This window comes from Triturus cristatus, chromosome 10 (genome assembly GCF_964204655.1).
Source record: "Triturus cristatus chromosome 10, aTriCri1.1, whole genome shotgun sequence".
Lineage (NCBI taxonomy): Eukaryota > Metazoa > Chordata > Amphibia > Caudata > Salamandridae > Triturus > Triturus cristatus.
The window spans coordinates 1246735090-1246753586 of NC_140593.1; the positions used below are offsets into that span (position 1 = coordinate 1246735090).

General features: G+C 49.9%; 1 protein-coding gene across 1 annotated transcript in view; it reads right to left on the reverse strand.

The window, feature by feature from the left end:
- SMC1A (structural maintenance of chromosomes 1A) overlaps nucleotides 1–18497 on the reverse strand; it is a 294818-nt gene that overhangs the window by 217631 nt on the left and 58690 nt on the right. Inside the window, exons 5-9 of the mRNA XM_085629913.1 lie at nucleotides 16991–17229; nucleotides 9620–9878; nucleotides 8257–8397; nucleotides 3292–3374; nucleotides 722–929 (exon numbers count right to left, since the gene is read on the reverse strand). Coding sequence (XP_085486039.1) covers nucleotides 722–929; nucleotides 3292–3374; nucleotides 8257–8397; nucleotides 9620–9878; nucleotides 16991–17229 — 930 coding nt within the window. The remainder of the gene's footprint in view (nucleotides 1–721; nucleotides 930–3291; nucleotides 3375–8256; nucleotides 8398–9619; nucleotides 9879–16990; nucleotides 17230–18497) is intronic.

Consider the following 18497-nt stretch of genomic DNA (forward strand, 5'->3'; position numbering starts at 1 on the left):
AGAACCACCAGGATCAAAAGGAGAGATAAAGAACAGTAAATACACTCCACAACAGCAATGAACAAAGTAAATACACTCAACAACAAACAGCACATAGGACACCAAGTGGAAATTAACTACACAAAAAGCAACAAAGGGAATACACTCCAACACAAGCAATGAACAGACCCAAAACCAAGTCAACAGGAATGAACAGGTTAAATGGCTGGCCATAGACGAAGAATCAACTCAACAAAAAGAGATGGAAACAGAACCAACTCAAACATAAGCAACTAAAGGCGACTGGTAATTAATGGCGATCAATTAATAAACAGGGACTCACCTAACAGAAAGCAAGAACTAGGCAGAGGATGTCACAGAATACTAACACAAAGCGAATCAACCCAATAGCAAGAAACATGCAGGTGAGCAACTCAACATCAATGAATAGGTTCAAAGAATAAAGTTAACATTGCTGCTCACCTCAGAGCTGTGGTACAATCTGCTGATGCTTTTAGCCTTCTGTGCACACTATGCCCCCAACCCATCCTAGGGTGAGAGCAATGCTTGCCTCACAGCTGCGGTGCAATCTGCTACTTTCAGCTTTCTGTGCACACTATGCCCTCCCCTATCCTAGGGTGAGAACAATGCTCACCTCAGAGCCACGGTGAAATTTGCTGCTTTCTGCCTTCTGTGCACACTATGTCCCATCTTAGTCCCTTAGGGCCAAAGCACTGCTCACCACAGAGCCAGGATACAGCCTCTTGATGCTCTCCATGATCTCCGCCTTGCGCTGCTGCCGGCTGCTCTCCTGACGGTCGATTCGGGCATCACCGAGCTGCTCCATCACCTGGTTCAGCTCCTTGTTGATCTCATCTATGCGCCGCTTGGCCTGCTCCACTTCTTCTGTCAGGTCAGTCTCTTGTGTCTTCTGTTCATCCAGTGACTGCCTGTGGACAAAACAAAAGCAGTACTGTTAGGGCTCCCTGGGGCACGCGGAAGACCAGGGCGAGGGCTCCCTGGGGCACGCGGAAGACCAGGGCGAGGGCTCCCTGGGGCACGCGGAGACCAGCGCGACGGTTCCCTGGGGCACGCGGAGACCAGCGCGACGGTTCCCTGGGGCACGCGGAGACCAGCGCGACGGTTCCCTGGGGCACGCGGAGACCAGCGCGACGGTTCCCTGGGGCACGCGGAGACCAGCGCGACGGTTCCCTGGGGCACGCGGAGACCAGCGCGACGGTTCCCTGGGGCACGCGAAGACCAGCGCGACGGTTCCCTGGGGCACGCGGAGACCAGCGCGACGGTTCCCTGGGGCACGCGGAGACCAGCGCGACGGTTCCCTGGGGCACGCGGAGACCAGCGAGACGGTTCCCTGGGGCACGCGGAGACCAGCGAGACGGTTCCCTGGGGCACGCGGAGACCAGCGCGACGGTTCCCTGGGGCACGCGGAGACCAGCGCGACGGTTCCCTGGGGCACGCGGAGACCAGCGCGACGGTTCCCTGGGGCACGCGGAGACCAGCGCGACGGTTCCCTGGGGCACGCGGAGACCAGCGCGACGGTTCCCTGGGGCACGCGGAGACCAGCGAGACGGTTCCCTGGGGCACGCGGAGACCAGCGAGACGGTTCCCTGGGCACGCGGAGACCAGCGCGACGGTTTCCTGGGCACGCGGGGACCAGCGCGACGGTTCCCTGGGGCACGCGGAGACCAGCGCGACGGTTCCCTGGGGCACGCGGAGACCAGCGCGACGGTTCCCTGGGGCACGCGGAGACCAGCGCGACGGTTCCCTGGGGCACGCGGAGACCAGCGAGACGGTTCCCTGGGGCACGCGGAGACCAGCGAGACGGTTCCCTGGGCACGCGGAGACCAGCGCGACGGTTCCCTGGGCACGCGGAGACCAGCGCGACGGTTCCCTGGGGCACGCGGAGACCAGCGAGACGGTTCCCTGGGGCACGCGGAGACCAGCGCGACGGTTCCCTGGGCACGCGGAGACCAGCGCGACGGTTCCCTGGGGAATACGGGATGAGTAGAGAAGGTATGTGGGACGGAGAGGCCTGCAAGGGGGACAGGAGCAGTCTTATAGGGCTGGAAGCCTGGCAGAACACAAATGTCGAATACAGCAGTACCAACAAATGCCAGCTGCCAGGCCATCCACAAAATGAAAATAAACGTTTTTTTCTTCAAAAAAGACCGCGGCAGGAGGAGGCAATGGAGGAACGCTTGGAGGAAAAGTTAATTAGAGGTGCAAGGGGGGGGGGCAATGGAAGAACTTGAGATGAGAAGGGGAGATTTATTAAAACATCAAAAATAAGTCATGGAGGGTTCATAGAAGTAATGGACTAGATTGAGATTGGGAACAACATTGTGCATGGCAAAGGGAGGTGGGCCTTCAAATGGAGGGAGCAAGAAAACGCATGCACTCCCATCAAGTGCTGAAAGAAGAAAAAAAAGGGCATCCCTGAAAGCAAGTAGTTGCAGAATAGAAGGCACCTGAACAAAGGGATGGTAAAGAAGCTATGCTCCAGGGGAGGGACTAACATAAGAGGAGAGAGAAACACTGAATACAAAGCAAGAAAATCAGATTGACAGGACAGCCAACAAATGGTAAGCAACGGCCTGACCCAAAGCCTGTAAGTATTAATACTAAACACAATAATTGTTTTGACAATAGAGAGCTAAGAGCTGTTAGAATGCAAGACCTAAAAAAGAGAGTACAATGATCGTGTGCAGGAAACTTAAAGGAGAAATCTAATTTAGTAGTTTTAACCCTTGGGGACTTCAGACACTGAGGATCAAGCGTATTTCAGAGTGTAGCCTATCATGGGATGGATCACTTGGAGCAGCTGCACCAGGGTTCTAGCACTGACTCTCCTCCCAGACGGTTTCCATTTCCCCCCGCAAAATGCTCACTTTATCCTAACCATGCAAAGTACCAACAATTATCTCTGGTACTTTGAGTTGTGGTTTGTGGACCGGTAGATGCTCTTGTGGTGGAGCAATTTACAGCCCCACCCGGTGTCCTCCCAAACTAGCTCGCTGGTGGGAATGTACCAAGCAAGGTGAATAATCTGGGGTGTCATAATTTACTCACTCGCTGGTGGCAATGTACTGGGGAATGGGGATAATCTGGAGAGGGACAGCTGATCTTATTATTGGGAGGGTGGGGGTGCCAAGGGGACTAATGGGTGGGAAGAGCCAGTAACGTGCTTATATCGGTACATGGGAGGGAGAAGCCGGGGGGAGGAGTGGGGGGGGTGAGGATCCAGTAAGGTGCTCACATCGGTACACGGGCAGGTTCCCCAGCGTCACTCACTTGCTGGTGGCGATGTACTCCTCCAGCTTCTCAATCCTCTTCTGGTTCTCTTCAATCTCCCTTAACTTCTGTTTTATTTTTGCCTGAGAGTGAAAGATGGAGAGAAATCAGCGTGTACAAACCAAACTCTGCCAGGTGAGTGTGGTTAAAATGAGGTGTGTAGAACAAATTGGTCCCAAGTAAGCGGAGGAAGAGAAGACATCTGGGAGATGGTTCAGAGCCATACCCTGCAGGAAGCTGGCTCTGTATATACTATACCAAAGTGAGGTGTACAGAGTCCAGTGGAACCACAAAGGTAGGCAGAGGTAAAGTTCGATAGCACCTCACTCTCTATTTGTGGTAGTGTGGTTGAGCAGTAAGACTTTATCAGAGGACAGTGTTAAGCACTTGCTGTACACACTCAAATGAATTCACACACTCAAAGACTGAACGTCAGACCAATTGTTTCTTGTATAAAATTATACTTTAAGTTATTATATTGTCTAGAAACAAGCAGACCTGGCACAGGTAAGCAATAAATACTTTACAGTAGTAATGCAGTTTGTAAATAGTTTGAATTGCAATCTTAAATGTACTTTGATTTGATTACAGTAGTCTTACTGATAGTGCAATGCCTTCCGGAATACAGTACATATACTTTGTATAGGATTTTTTTTGTAAAATTACAGGTAAGTTCCTTTTGAGATTACTTTTCTTACACAGTGTAGTATACCTAGATACTACACTGGGACATTTCCTGCAAACAGGTAAATAAAAGCGTTTTTGTTAGTACAATTTTGAAGAATTTCTTTAGGTTTTCCAACTCCACACTTAGAAACTTTTCATAGAAAAACAGTCAATGTTATCCTATGGAGGGAAATAGTGTTATCAGTTTAAATGTAAGTACTTTGTTGCGGAAGTTGGTGTTCTGAGATTAGACTCGGGGGTCCCCCAGGGTCAAGGTGCACTCTTGGTACACTCTCAGCGGCACTAGGGCGGCTGGATGCAGAGTGCTGATGCCTAATGTTATCTAATGGGGGATAGGGGGCCTCCGGTTGGTGGCTGCTGATGAGCAGGCTACTGGGTTGTGGGAGCAAAGCTCCTGGACTTAATCTCAGGGCAAATCGGGGTTTAGGCCAGCACAAAAGATGCACCCTCAGCGGCACTGGGGCGGCCAGGTGCAGAGTGCTGTTTTAGTGTCAGAAGCCCTGTAGCTTTTAATGGGGACTCTCCGGTTTGCAAAAGCACAGCAGGCTCGGGGACGAAGGTCTTCTGGGTGCGACAACCACTTCGAGGGGTAAGTTGGGATCTTGGGGGTTGGTTTGGCACCGTCGGTTGGGCCACCCAAGGCCATTGGGCGTCGGGTGCAGGGGTGCCTTTTAGTGTCGGATCTTCTTACCAGCTCCTGGTAGCGGTTGGGGGGACCTTCCGGTTTGAGGTTTCAGGCATCGGCTGGAGGCTTGAGGCAGGTCAAGGATCACCAGATCTCGGGTTAGGATCTCCAGGGAGACCTCCTCTTGGTGATGGGACACTCAAACTCGGGCCATGGGGGGGGTTAGGTGCATAGTGGTGCAAACTCACGGATCCTTGTGGAGCTGGAGTCTGGTGTTTGAAAAATTCCTGTGTTCACGGGAGACAGAGTCTTTGGGATTGAAGGCAGGCAGGTCCTCCGGGTTCTTGAGGTTGCTGGCTGCAGGACACACCAGGATTTCGCTGGAGCAGGTACGAGGTGGGGGACAGGCCAGTAGGGCTGAAGGCCAAGTCAATGGGCGTCCTCCTCTTGTTAGCTTCGGCACGGCTGTTCCGTGGTTCTTCTTTTCTTCTTGCAGGTTCTTGTCTGAGGAAGCACGGTTCAGGGGTGCCCCTAAATACAAAATGTAGGGGCGTTACATGTAGGTAAAAGGTTGGGACCAATTGGTCCCTTCCCTGGGGTGGGTACACCCCCTATTCTGCCACTCTCCAGTGGGAGGGGGGCAGGAGCCTGCCCCTGGTTGGCTGGGTCCCCCCCCCATCTACAGGATGGCGGGGGGGACAGAGTTGTGCTTCTCCTTGCCTCCCACACCTGAGGGGTGGCGTTGGCAGAGGTGGGTACACCTCTCTTCCTCACTTTTTTCCCCCACCGGTTCTCCTGCCCAAAGTGGGGGTCAGAACCAGTGGGGACCAGCTGCTGAAAGCAGCAAGTGGCCTGGGGAAGCTCACAAAAACTGCAAACCTTTGTAGCTTCCCCTTCATGGACCCTGCCCAACCTGGGGGAGGAGGCTTGGCACCTCGTCCCAGGATGAGCATTGTTTCAGGCCCCCAAGAGCAGCAGGCTCTCGACCCAGGACTCCAGAAACATGTCTGGTGGTGGCAGCTTAAAGCAGCCACTCAGCCTGGACATTAGTGGTAGGTTAGTTTTCAGGGGGCATTTCTAAGATGCCCTCTGTGTGCATTTAAAATTAAATCCCACAATGGCATCAGTGTGGGTTTAATGTGTGGAGAAAGTTTGATACCAAACTTCTCAGTTTTCAGTGTAGCCATTATGGTTCTGTGGAGTTCGTGATGACAAACTCCCAGCACCATATACTCTTAATGGCAGCAGCACTTACAATGTCTAAGAATGGACTTAGACACTATAGGGGTACAGGGCTCATACAGGGCTCATGCACCTGTACTCTCACCACTGGTATATTGCACCCAGCTAGAGGGGTGAACGATCTATGCCAGGGCAGGGCGGTGCGTTGTAGGCATGGCACACAGGAATGTGTGCCATGTCGACTCTTCACTTTGTTCTGCACCAAAACAGGCAGCCTGCAAAGGCAGTGTGCGAGTGTGAAGGTACAGGACCTCTAAGGGTGGCACAGTAAGTGCTGCAGCCCTTAGAGGCCTTCTCTGGTCACAATGCCTTGGGTACCTGTAGTACCATTTACAAGGGGTCGACCTGTGGCCGGAGATGCCAATTGGGTTTAAGCTTCAATGCAGTTTTAGGGAAAGAACATAGGCCCTGGCTACCTGGTTAGCAGGAGCCCAGGGCACACTCAGTCAAAGCACATCAGCAATTCATCAAAAAGTGGGGGCAACCATGCAGAAAGAGGGCACTTTCTCACACAACCTTGTCCTGCCTCTTGGGGTCTAAATTCCAAAGAGAATAAGTGGCATAGCTCTGTGACTTAAGCATCTGCCTATGGAAGCGTATCACAAGCCTAATGTCGTATACGAGCAACGAAGGGCCACACAGGCCCCACAGAAGGCAGTCTACCAAGGCACCCCCTGCCTGACCACGGACCAAGGACATTCAAGCACATCACACCCCCTCTGAGGGAGTCGACTAGTTCTGTTCAAAAGGAAATTCGATTGAATAGGCACACAAAAGGGAATAAGGGAACCAAGGAAAGAGTATTACAATATCCAACAGCCCTCCCAGGCTCTGTGATATCTCACACTCTCCTTCAGGCAAGTGATGTCTGCTGCCCTCAAGGTTCACACTGTTTGATACACCTCCACTCCTAAGGATTTACAAGGAAGAGGCTGAGGCACAAGGATACCGCACGCAACACATACACAGGTTGTTTATTATTCAAAATATTTTGGTGCTCGAGTCTAGAGGACCAGCCGTCTTAGTCTTCAAAACCAGGAGAAAAATATCCATCATATTCAAAGAAGATGTGACTCAGTACCCACACCCCAACGTTTTTTGGTTTTTACCACCTTGTTTGATCACAGCAGCAATTGGACAGTAAATGCACAGACTACTGGAGTCTTTATTAAATACAAAATAGGATTCTTTATTCATTAATTCTTTTAAAACATATCCTTTACTTTTTGGATTTTTGCTGTAGCCAACGTGATTCGCCCAATAGGACTTCATCAGGGCTCGTTCAATGTATATCCTGGGATTTTCACTGAAAATTCTCTATCAAAAAAAGTCAAGAGCGCTTGATAGTGCGCTATAGCAGCAATCTGAATGGACACAGGAATTTCCTGCAAACCGATCCAAAAGTGGAAGAAACTGGATGCCCAAAAGTTAACGGATATCAACTTCTAAGTTCCTAAATCAATATACAAACAAAGATTTAATAATCAGTTGATGGATGAGGTCTTGATGGTAACAAGCAGCATGGTCCAAAGTCAAAACCTGTAAGTTGTGGAGTATAGTAATTCCCACGCATGTTAGAGTAACTGCAGGATATACATTGAACGAGCCCTGAAGAAGTCCTATTGGACGAAACGTGTTGGCTACAGCAAAATCCAAGAAGAAATGGATATGCAAGCTGCAAGGGCAGTGGCATGGTCGCAGAGAACCCTCTTCAGCTCCCAGGCCTTAGGTACCACTTACTAGGGACTTACAGGGGGCAGAAGTACCAATTGTGGATATGTTCTTAGGGAAGGAGCACTGGCACAGGGGACCTGGATGGCAGGGGCTCAGTGCACTACAACTGAAACCACATCAAAACCAGGCAAAAAGTGGAGGCCAACTATGCAAAAAGAGGCAACAAGTACCACGGTTACATTAGAGTGCTGAAGATCGGTACCTGAGCCCCTTTAAATCTGCAGTAGCCAACCTGTGATAGCACAGTTCAACCGAAAACCACTGTGCCTCCTCCATGCATCTGCAGCTTTGATTAAGTGACCCCCCAAACCCCACCAGTATGAACAGATAAACAGCATAGCCCAAACACTACATCAAACAGGGGAATCAGTCACTCACGAACGCAGGACATGCCAACACACCGTACCATCAATGCAGGTGGCACGCCAGGCCAGTGTCCTGTAGTAGGGGACATGGTACCTTCCAACCTCCAAAGGAGCCCGCCTGCAACTTAGCACTGGCCCCATCACTCCTGCAGTAAAGACCTGTACCGCTTCAGTAGCAGAGAGTTCCCCTCGAGCAGGTAAGACAATGCTCCAATTTCAGGCAGTGCCTTCGAGGGGAATCAACTAACCACAGCACTCTCCTTAAAATGCAGAAGTAGACCTGGTGGCCCGCATACCCTGCTTAGCACATACCTCCGTTTCCACTTTCTTGCGCTCCTCCAGATCTAGGCGGTCCTGGTCAGCCTTCTGGTCACGGTTGAATTTCTCCATCTCTTGTGCCAGTGTGGCGGCTCTCTTACTGGCCTCTTCCTTCAGCCGGTGGTACTGTTTCACCTGTGGGCACAGAATAAACGGACTGGAGTCAGTGCACACGAGCTGCTAACAAAGCAAGCACAGGTTAAACATTTGTTGCACTGTATGTAGCGCAACACATTGAGTCATCATGGTACAAAACTTGGTGGCAAGAAATGCATAAGGGAATGTTGCCCAAGGTATCAAAGGCGCTAAAAAGGAAAGCACCCCTTTTTGCCCCGTACCCAATACCACCAGACTCCCTCTCCTCTGTTGTGAACACGACTGAGCATCTCTACATTGGCACTCCATCATTGTCAGGGCCCGAAACAAGTTAGATCCTTTAAATGCTAGACCCAACTAAATGACTACAAGATTTTGATCTAGTGACACTGCTCCACTCCAGTGTCTGGCTTTGTATTATCAATCAGCTCATGGGACCCTTTTCTGTCATCTGTCAGGACCAGGTAAGTCTGCAAGGCTCCCCTAAAATCAGAGTCTGGCAGGGCACGGGACCCTTTGAAAGCATCCAGCCATTGAAAGCTTTGCGTACATAGAGGTGATCACTTTTAAGAGCTCTACACAAGGGCTACACTTTGCAACTAACAGAGAGAACCTAGCTGGATCGCCATCAACCCTTGAATTTATTGTCCTCTGCTCAAATTCAAGGGTCTGCAATGAACAGGTATTTATCCTGTCGTCACCAGGGTTTCTTCTAGAGTCCATCTGCTCACCCTGTGCTCCCTAAAGCAAGAGCTCCCTCCCTCTCGAATTTTGCTTCCCCACTTTGGATCATCTCTGACGTAGCTCTCTTCACTTGTATTAAATGGCTGCATCCAGCACACTTCCCTGGGCTCTTAATATGCTCATACATAGTTTATCCACAATCAGATCTTTCCTTAGGCTTCTCTAAACCAAGCTGTAACTAGATACCTTCCTTACGAACAGTCTCTCCTTGTTCCCATAACTCCCCACCTTTGGTATCTCTCTCAGAGTTCTGCAGCTGTTTTTCATCACCTACTTCTCGGATACTTCTCCTGGCTCTGCTGCTCATTTTACTGCGTTGTCCTCCAGAGACAACTCTCTCCTTGTCAGAGTACCTATCCTCACCAGTCTCCTCTTAAGTTAGACTTTCACTTGACTCTGCCCCTATTCTCACCCAATTATTCCTCAGAGGGACCCCTTTCTCTCGACTTCTTCATCATAAGCCAAAACCAGATTCTTCGTAAGAGACATCTTTTTTGTCCAAGTCTCCTGCTCTCACCTGATTCTCCTCGAGAGTCAGATCTCTCCCCTGGCTCTGGCTCTCCTCTTCCATCCTGTCCTCAAACACCTTGCGTGCTTTCTCCACCGAGGCCACTTCCTTCTCCAGCTCGTCCATGTCTGCCTTGCGCTTCTTGTACTGCTTCTGGGCATTCTGCATAGACTTCTTGGCTGCCTCCAGCTTCTTGATCTTATGTGATGTGTTCTCTTTGGCTTTGATGTACTGGGGCCGCTTCTGGTTCAACTCGGAGTCCTTTTCCCTGGATAAAAGAGGAAAGATTGTTTTATTTAAATTGCTTTCCTTGCCACAAGAGTATTAACCTGCTAAAGGGTGTGAATTGTCAAGCCTGAGGAGTGGTGGACCGCTGCGCTCTGTAAGCCAGAGACCAACACCAGAGTTTCCTCCTGCAGCCGAGTGGAAGGGACAGTCATTGTACACATTTGATTACTCATGGGACGCTAATCATAGCTTCACAAGCCCAGCAGTGTGACCCAGCTCTGTGTTCAGAAGTGAGACCACGAGACAAACACACTTTAAAGGGCTTCAGAAAGAACATACAGTGAGCAGGAAAAGCAAGTTTTGGGACATCAATAGTGTGTGTGTGTGCTGCTGTGCAGAGCCTGCACAAAGCTGTAGTGGAAGCAAAGCTGGGGGAAACCTGAGGCAAATAGGGGAAGGAATATGCTACTTACCAGTATGCATCTGTTCTTGGCATGTAGAGCTGCAGATCTACACACTTGTGCATAGATCGGCATCTGGTGTTGGGCCCGGATGTTTGCAGTTTGTTTTTCCTCTTGGAAAGTCTTTGGAAGTCACAAGGTCGGTGACTCCTCCTTTGGATCGTATTGCGCATGGGCTTCGGCTCCATCCTCAGATTGTTTTTCGCCAGCAGGGAAAGATGGAGCGTAGTAATAACAGTGAAGATGCCCGTGTGTGTTGTATCTAAATAAGATAAACTGGAACAGATACAGGTAGCCGGGGAGGCGGGTGGGCGTGTGTAGATCTGCAGCTCTACATGCCAAGAACAGATGCATACTGGTAAGTAGCATATTCCGTTCGAGGCATATGAGCTGCAGATTACACACTTTTACATAGACTATATAGCAGTTCCCAACCTTAGCGGCGACCACAAGTATCTGTTGCAGTGGTTTGAAATATTGTTTTAAGTACAGCCTGGCCCACACTAGCTTGTTGCTTAGTTTGCACATCTACACAATAGTGTTTGGTGAAAGTCTGCGGTGTTGACCATGTAGCTGCTTTGCAGATATCGTCTAATGGGATGTTCCCTAGAAATGCCACGGAAGCCCCTATCTTTCGTGTAGAATGGGCTTTAGGGGGAACGGAAAGCGTTCGTTTTACTTTGTGGTAGCAATTCTGGATGCATTTTACAATCCACCTAGTTATCCCTGATTTTGAGATGGGGTTGCCCTTGTGTGGTGGAGAGAAAGAGACAAACAGTTGTTTGGTCTTACGGAAAGGTTGTGTTCTTTGAATGTAGTAGAGTAAGGCTCGTTTGACATCTAGCGTGTGCAGAGCCCTTTCTGCAATGGTCTGAGGCTGCGAGAAAAATACTGGTAGTTCTACAGATTGGTTTAGGTGAAAAGGGGAAATGACTTTAGGTAGGAATTTTGGGTTGGTACGGAGAACAACCTTGTTATGGTGCATTTGAAGAAAAGGTTCTTGTATGGTAAGTGTTTGTATCTCACTGACCCTTCTAAGGGAAGTGATGGCTACAAGGAAAGCTGTTTTCCATGTTAGGAATTGGAATTCGCATTTATGCAAAGGTTCGAATGGAGGCCCCATCAGCCTTGTGAGAACGATATTTAAGTTCCACACAGGTGAGGGTGGTACTCTGGGGGGAATTATTCTTTTCAGGCCTTCCATGAAGGCTTTAATGGCAGGTACTCTGAAGAGTGATAGATGTTGCCTGTTTTGTAAGTAAGCTGCAACTGCTGCAGGGTGTAGTCGAATGGACGTATAGGCTAGATTACACCTTTGTAGGTGGAGTAAGTAGCCTATGATGTGTTGTATAGACACGTCCAGAGGATTGATGGTGTTGTTATGGCAATAAACAACAAATCTTTTCCACTTGGCAGCGTAGCAGGGTCTAGTGGTAGGGCGTCTAGCTTCTCTGATGATGTTCATACAGTCAGGGGGAAGATTTAGGTACCCAAATTCTAGGATTTCAGGAGCCAGTATGCAAGGTTGAGCTGAGCTGGGTCCGGGTGTCTGATCTCTCCAAGGTTCTGGGTTAGGAGGCATGGTGAGAGGTGTAGCTTTTGGTGTGGTACTACCGAGAGTTCCAGCAGCGTGGTGTACCACGGTTGTCTGGCCCACGGTGGAGCTACTAGGATTAGTGTGAGGGAGTGCTTGTGTACTTTTCGCACCACTAATGGAATGAGTGGGAGAGGCGGACAAGCGTACGCAAATTTGCCTGACCAGTTCATCCATATCGCATTTCCTTTGGACAATGGGTGTGGGTATCTGGTGGCGAAGCGTGGGCATTTTGTGTTTTCCTGGGTGGCGAAAAGGTCCATCTGCGGATGCTCCCACATTTGAAAGAACGGATGAAGAACCTGTGGGTGAAGTTCCCACTTGTGGATTTGTTGTGTCTGTCTGCTGAGCAGATCTGCCACGGTGTTTTGGACTCCTGGGACATGTTGAGCTAGGAGAAAGATTTTGTGGGGAATTGCCCATCTCCATATGCTCTGTGCTAATTGAGAGAGCTGTGGAGAGTGTGTGCCGCCTTGTTTTTGTATATAATACATGGCCGTCATGTTGTCTGTGCGAATGAGGACTGCCTTGCCTGAAATCTGTGTTTGAAAAGATTTTAGGGCTAAGAAGATTGATAGTAACTCCAGATGGTTGATATGGAGTAACTTTTGTTGAGGCGTCCATGTGCCCTGCACTGTGAGGTGTAATAGGTGAGCTCCCCAGCCGGAGAGCGATGCGTCCGTTGTTAGTATTATCTGGGGAACCGGGTCCAGGAACGGTCGACCTTTGGAAAGGTTTGTGGTGTTCCACCACTGCAGAGAGCGATGGGTGCGACCGTCTACCAACACCAGATCTGTCAGTTGACCCTGGGGCTGGTTCCATTAGCGCGCTAAGCACTCTTGGAGTGGACGCATCTGGAGTCTTGCGTGGGGCACTATAAAAATGCAAGAGGCCATCATCCCTATTAGTTGCATGAACACTCGTGCTGGAAGGGAGTGTTGAGGTATGAATTTTTGTCGCAAAGCCTGAATGCTTGCAATCCTGGCCGGATTGGGGTAGGCTATTGCTTTTGAGGTGTCTATGGTGGCACCGAGGTATTGTTTTATGTGGGATGGTGTTAGCTGGGACTTTTGGTGGTTCACCGTGAAGCCTAGTTGGTGAAGTAGTTGGATTGTGGTGGTGGTGTGGTGTACACATTGATTGTATGAAGTGGCTTTTATCAGCCAATCGTCCAAGTATGGGAAGACGTGAATGTGCTGTCTTCTCAGGTGTGCCGCCACCACCGCTAGGCACTTGGTGAATACCCGTGGTGCTGTTGTGACTCCGAACGGGAGCACTTTGAATTGGTAGTGTTGTACGTCCACTACAACTCTGAGGTACTTTCTGTGAGCATGGTGTACTGGAATGTGGAAGTATGCGTCTTTCAAGTCCAGTGTGTTGAGAAAGTCGTTCTGGGAGAGGAGCGGAAGTACCTGCTGAAGCGTTACCATGTGAAAATGGTCTGAGTGTATGTATGTGTTTAGGGGCCAGAGATCTAGAATAGGTCATAGAGTCTCGCCACTTTTTGGTATTAGAAAATATAGGGAGTAGACCCCCAAATTTTGTTGATTGACAGGAACGTGTTCTATTGCCTGTTTTTGTAGGAGGGAGATTACCTCCTGCTTTAGTAATGTTGAATGTTCTTGTGACATTGGGCGTTGCCTGGGTGGAATGTTTGGGGGGGGGGGGGGTAGATGTTCGTTCCAGGCAGTAGCCTGACCGAATTATTTGGGTCACCCATTTGTCTGAGGTGTCTTGGAGTCTGCCCCCGACCGGAGTCATTGGGTAGTAGGTGTGGCAAAACGGGCGTGGTTTGTTTTGCCTCTGCCCTTGTTGTTGTTACCCCTGTAGCCGCCTCTTTGGTAACTTTTGTAAAGGTGGTCTGAGTAGGGGATTTGTACGATGTGGACGCTGTGTCTGAGGAGTAGCTTCTGGATGCACTCCGAAAGGAGGAGCGGCGAAAGGAGCGTCTGGGCGGGTGAGACTGTAAGGCCCCCATGGATTTTGCGGTATCCGTGTCCTTTTTCATCTTTTCTAAGGCCTCATCCACCTTTGGCCCGAATAGATGTTCCTGGTCAAAGGGATGGTTAAGGATGGAGGCTTGTACTTCTGGTTTAAACCCAGATACCCTTAACCAAGCATGACGACGGAGAAGGACGCTGGTGTTGATGGCCCTGGAGGCTGTGTCTGCTGCATCCTGGGCACAACGTATAGAGGTGTTTGTGATTGTTTTACCCTCTTGAATTAACTCGTTGGCTCTACTTTTATATTTTTCAGGGAGATGGTGCATTATGCTTTCTAATTCGTCATAATGAGCCCTGTCATATCTGGCCAGCAGTGCCTGAGTGTTTGCTATACGCCAAATGTTGGCGGCCTGGGATGCTGTGCGTTTGCCTGATGCATCTAGCAGTTTTGACTCCTTGTCAGGTGGTGGTGCATCACCTGACGCTTGTGAGTTTGCCCTTTTACGTGCCGTAGTGACCACTAAGGAATCTAGTGGCGCTGGTCCTCTGATGTAAGAGGGATCTGAGGGAGCAGGTTTGTATTTCTTCTCAATACGTGGGTTAAGGACCCTGGCTCTAACTGGGTCTTTAAAAACTTCTGCCGCATGCTTTACCACCCCTTTGAGCATGGGCAGTATGGCGGTGGACCTATGTGAAGTATTGAATGTGTCTAGGAGGAAACTTCCTCCACAGGGTCATTATGCATGTCCACCCCGTGATAATGTGCTGCCCTTTGCAGAAGATGGTTAAACCCTGATGAATCTTCTGGTGGAGATGGTCTAGAAGGGTAAATATCGTCTTGTGGGATGTTGGGGATATCTGGTATATTGTAATCGTCCCATGGATCTGGATATCCTGTAGGGGTGGTGTCTTGTGGCACATTCCCTGTATCATCATATGGGTCCCCCTGATCATCATCGTCTGGAGACGGAGTAGGAGAACGATGAGGTGAGGGTGGAGAGGGCGGAGGTGGGGAAGGAGGTGGGGAAGGAGGAGGAGGAGGAGGTGGTGGAGGGGGAGGGGAAGGTATTCTGAATGGAGAGGTGGCAGAGTCCTTCCTCTTTGGAGGTGGAGGTGGAGGCGGAGCTGGCTTCTCCAAATGTCTCTTCTTAGTAGAGAGTGTCAAATGTCCAGTTTTTGAATCCTTGGTGAGAGTTTTTTGCAAGGGATCCGGTGTAAATAGCTCTGGTGAGGTAATGTGGTCCGTCGGCGCCGAAGGCGTCGGGGCCGATGATTTTTTAGGTTTTTCCGTGCCGGTTTGATGTTTAGAACCCGGCTTGGGCTCTCCGGTCTCTTGGTCGGCGCCGAGATGGGCTTCGGCTTGGAAGTGTCAGTGCCGGTGGCCTTGTGTGGTTTGGTCGGCACCGAAGATGGCGTCGGTGCCAAAGAGCTGGGTTTCGACCCCGAGGGCTTCGGTGCGGAGCTCGGTGTCGAGGTGGAGGCAGGTTTCTTTTTCGGTGCCGAAGTGTGTTTCTCGGCACCGCTGGTAGGCTGGCTCGAGTTCGAGCCGCCGGAAGGCTTACTCGGCTTCTTCACCGGGCCCGAAGGTGGGGTGTGTGAAGCAGTGTCTCTGGTCTTGCCTAGGCCTGGAGGCGAAGGCGTGACTGAAGCCTTTTTGGGTGTCGGCGCGGGTTTGGGAGGGGGTAGATTGGTACTCACGACCCTCTGCGCCGGAGTGATGTCCTCCACATCTGACTCGTCGGCCTCGGAAGCACTGACGAGGTCCTCTTCGATGCGATGATGTTCCGGATCGTCGATGTTGTCTTCGAAGATGTCGACTGGAATGGACGTCGAGGAGTGTGCCATGTTCCTTCTGGCTCTTCGGTCCCGAATAGTCTTTTTGGATCGGAAAGACTTACAGGCCGGACAGTCTCGAGCCTCGTGTTCAGGGGAGAGGCAAAGGTTGCATACCCCATGAAGATCGGTGTGGGGAAATTTGGACCCACATCGAGTGCACTTTTTAAATGGAGTTCTTTCCATGAGCCGGGACCGGAGCCTGGGTAGGCCCGAAGGCCGCCGTCGACGACTGGAACCGAAGGATTACGTCGATGGGAAGGCGCGTTGATTGAAGAGATCGCGATCGAAACAATACAGCAATTGGGGTGAGGATTGCGCATGGATCGTCGAACTGGAAGCTGTTCGGAACCGGAGCGCGAAGATTACATCCGAGCCAGATGGCGGAAAAAAAACCAATCTGAGGATGGAGCAGAAGCCCATGCGCAATACGATCCAAAGGAGGAGTCACCGACCTCGTGACTACCAAAGACTTTCCAAGAGGAAAAAGAAACTGCAAACATCCGGGCCCAACACCAGATGGCGATCTATGCAAAAGTGTGTAATCTGCAGCTCATATGCCTCGAACACATGTTTACAGCCAATGTCTTCTTTGGCACAGCAGCAGGGGAGGAAGGGGACCTGGTGTGGAAGATACTTTACTGGCAGCTGTACTGTCGGGCTGCACAACATATTGCTCCGCCTGTGAGAGCAGAGTTCGGGCAACAAAGCAGATTTGTAGCAATAATATACATAACCTGCTCTATAAAGCTCATCCCACATTCAAATCAAATAATTACAGACGAGGTGATTCTAGGACTTTTCAATGCGGGACAGTAATTCGTGCGAAATGCCCTGGTGACTGCCATGTGGTCAGATTCCCTAAAACTTGTATAGAATTTAACCCCAGCTTCACTCAGACTGCTTCTGCCCCTAACCCAGTTGTATTTTTATTTTAGTGCCAATGCATCTTCTAAGAAAAGGCGGTAAGAGTCTGGACCTGGCTGTGATACGGTGTTCAGTTTCGGCAACCCACCTCCCTAATGTGGCACACTCATCTTTTATTTGGAACAGAAGGGCCCGCCACCCCCAAACAAACTTTTTTCAGTGACCTCTGGGGGTGTGGGATGTTTGACCTTCATGTTCCCAGTCCCCTCCTGCACCTGTGCTCTGTATACTCCTGTGGTGAAATGAAGGTGGAGAAGTAGAGACAAGATCAGTTATGTGCAGAGGGTAGGATCGGCTACTGGCTGTGATGAGAGGCTGCATGTCAGGCATCAACACTATGCTGACAGGGGAGAGGGTGGCTCATGATCGCTGAAAGACCCCCGAGGGTTCGTACTTAATGCCTTTTTCTATGGTTTGCTGCTCCCGCATGATCTTGCCCAGATCCTTCTTTTTCTCCTTGAGCTCCTCCTCCACCTTGTCCATGCGCTTCTTGTCCTTATCGATGTCCTTGTTCTTGGTACTCAGCTCCTTGTTCAGCTTCTCCAGCTCCGTCTCATTGTGGTAGAGCTTGAACAGCTGCAGCTGCAACTGGGCACGCTGGCACTCGTCCTTTAAACGCTGATAGCGCTCAGCCTAAGGGCAGCAAAGTTAAGACAAGATGGTCAAGATACACCCGACTGCTCACTAGACACTTCACCTGCTGCTAACTGGTGTGAACAAGCATATCATTATCGACTGGCGCAAGGGCGCGCACACTCCCACTGCCTGGCGCAAGTACGAGCGCACACTCCCACCGTCGCTGCCTGCCGCAAGCGCGCACACTGCCGCGAGCACGCGTGCGTTCACATTTCCACTGTCTGGCGCAAGCACGCGGGCACACTCCCACTGACTGGCGCAAGCACGCGCTGTGAGAAAGTGGCTCTGTATATACTGTTCCCAAATAGGTACAGGGTGTACATAGTCCCCAGTCCCAGAGGCTTTGCAGAGGCTAAAGTTAGATATAACCTTACTCTCTAAAGTGGTAGCTTGGTCGAACAGTAAGGCAGTATCAGAGGACAGTGTAAAGCATTTGTTGTACACACTCAGCCAGCAAATGGGCTCACACACTCAATAACTGAACTCTAGGCCAATGGTTTATATATAAAAAAATATATGCTTGTTTTATTTTAGAACCAACACTTGGATTTAAAATATACTTTCTCAGAATGAGATGCTTTATATAAATACTTATGCAATATGCAATTGACTTTTGTAAACAGTTACAAGTGGTTGCAATAGGCAACACTATTTTAACCCTTTCGATGCGCGTGACGGAGTGGTTCCGTCATGCGCGTCGGTCGCACAGTGCGCATGACGGAACCACTCCGTCACGGCCCCGCCCGCGCACGAACCCTTCAGCACAGCACGGTAATCCACGCCGCGCTGAAGGGGTTAAACACAATAATGCATTGAGTTCACTGGAAGTTTCATGTTAATTGCCACAGATTACTTTTAGGATTACTTTTAGGATTACTTTTGGGATTCCAGGACTGGATCCTAGATTCAGTCCTGGGTCAGTACTTGGAATCAAGTGATAAAAGTCGACTTAATTACTGTGATGATTTTTAGACAATATTTTGCCATTTTAAAAGTTGACACTTAGAAAATATTTCATAGAAAACAGTCAATGATTCCCTATGGCAGAAAATTCAAGTTGCAGGTATAGTATGTTCTCGTTACTTTTGTAATCCAGTACTGGATGCCTAGACTCAGTACGGGGACCTTTATCCACAACAGGCAAGTAATTACGTTTTCAGATATTATACGATTTTTAAAGAATATTTAAAGATTGCAGAAATTGACAGAAGAAATTTCACAGAAAAAGTCAATGATTTCCTATGGAAGAAAATTGGGTTACTGGT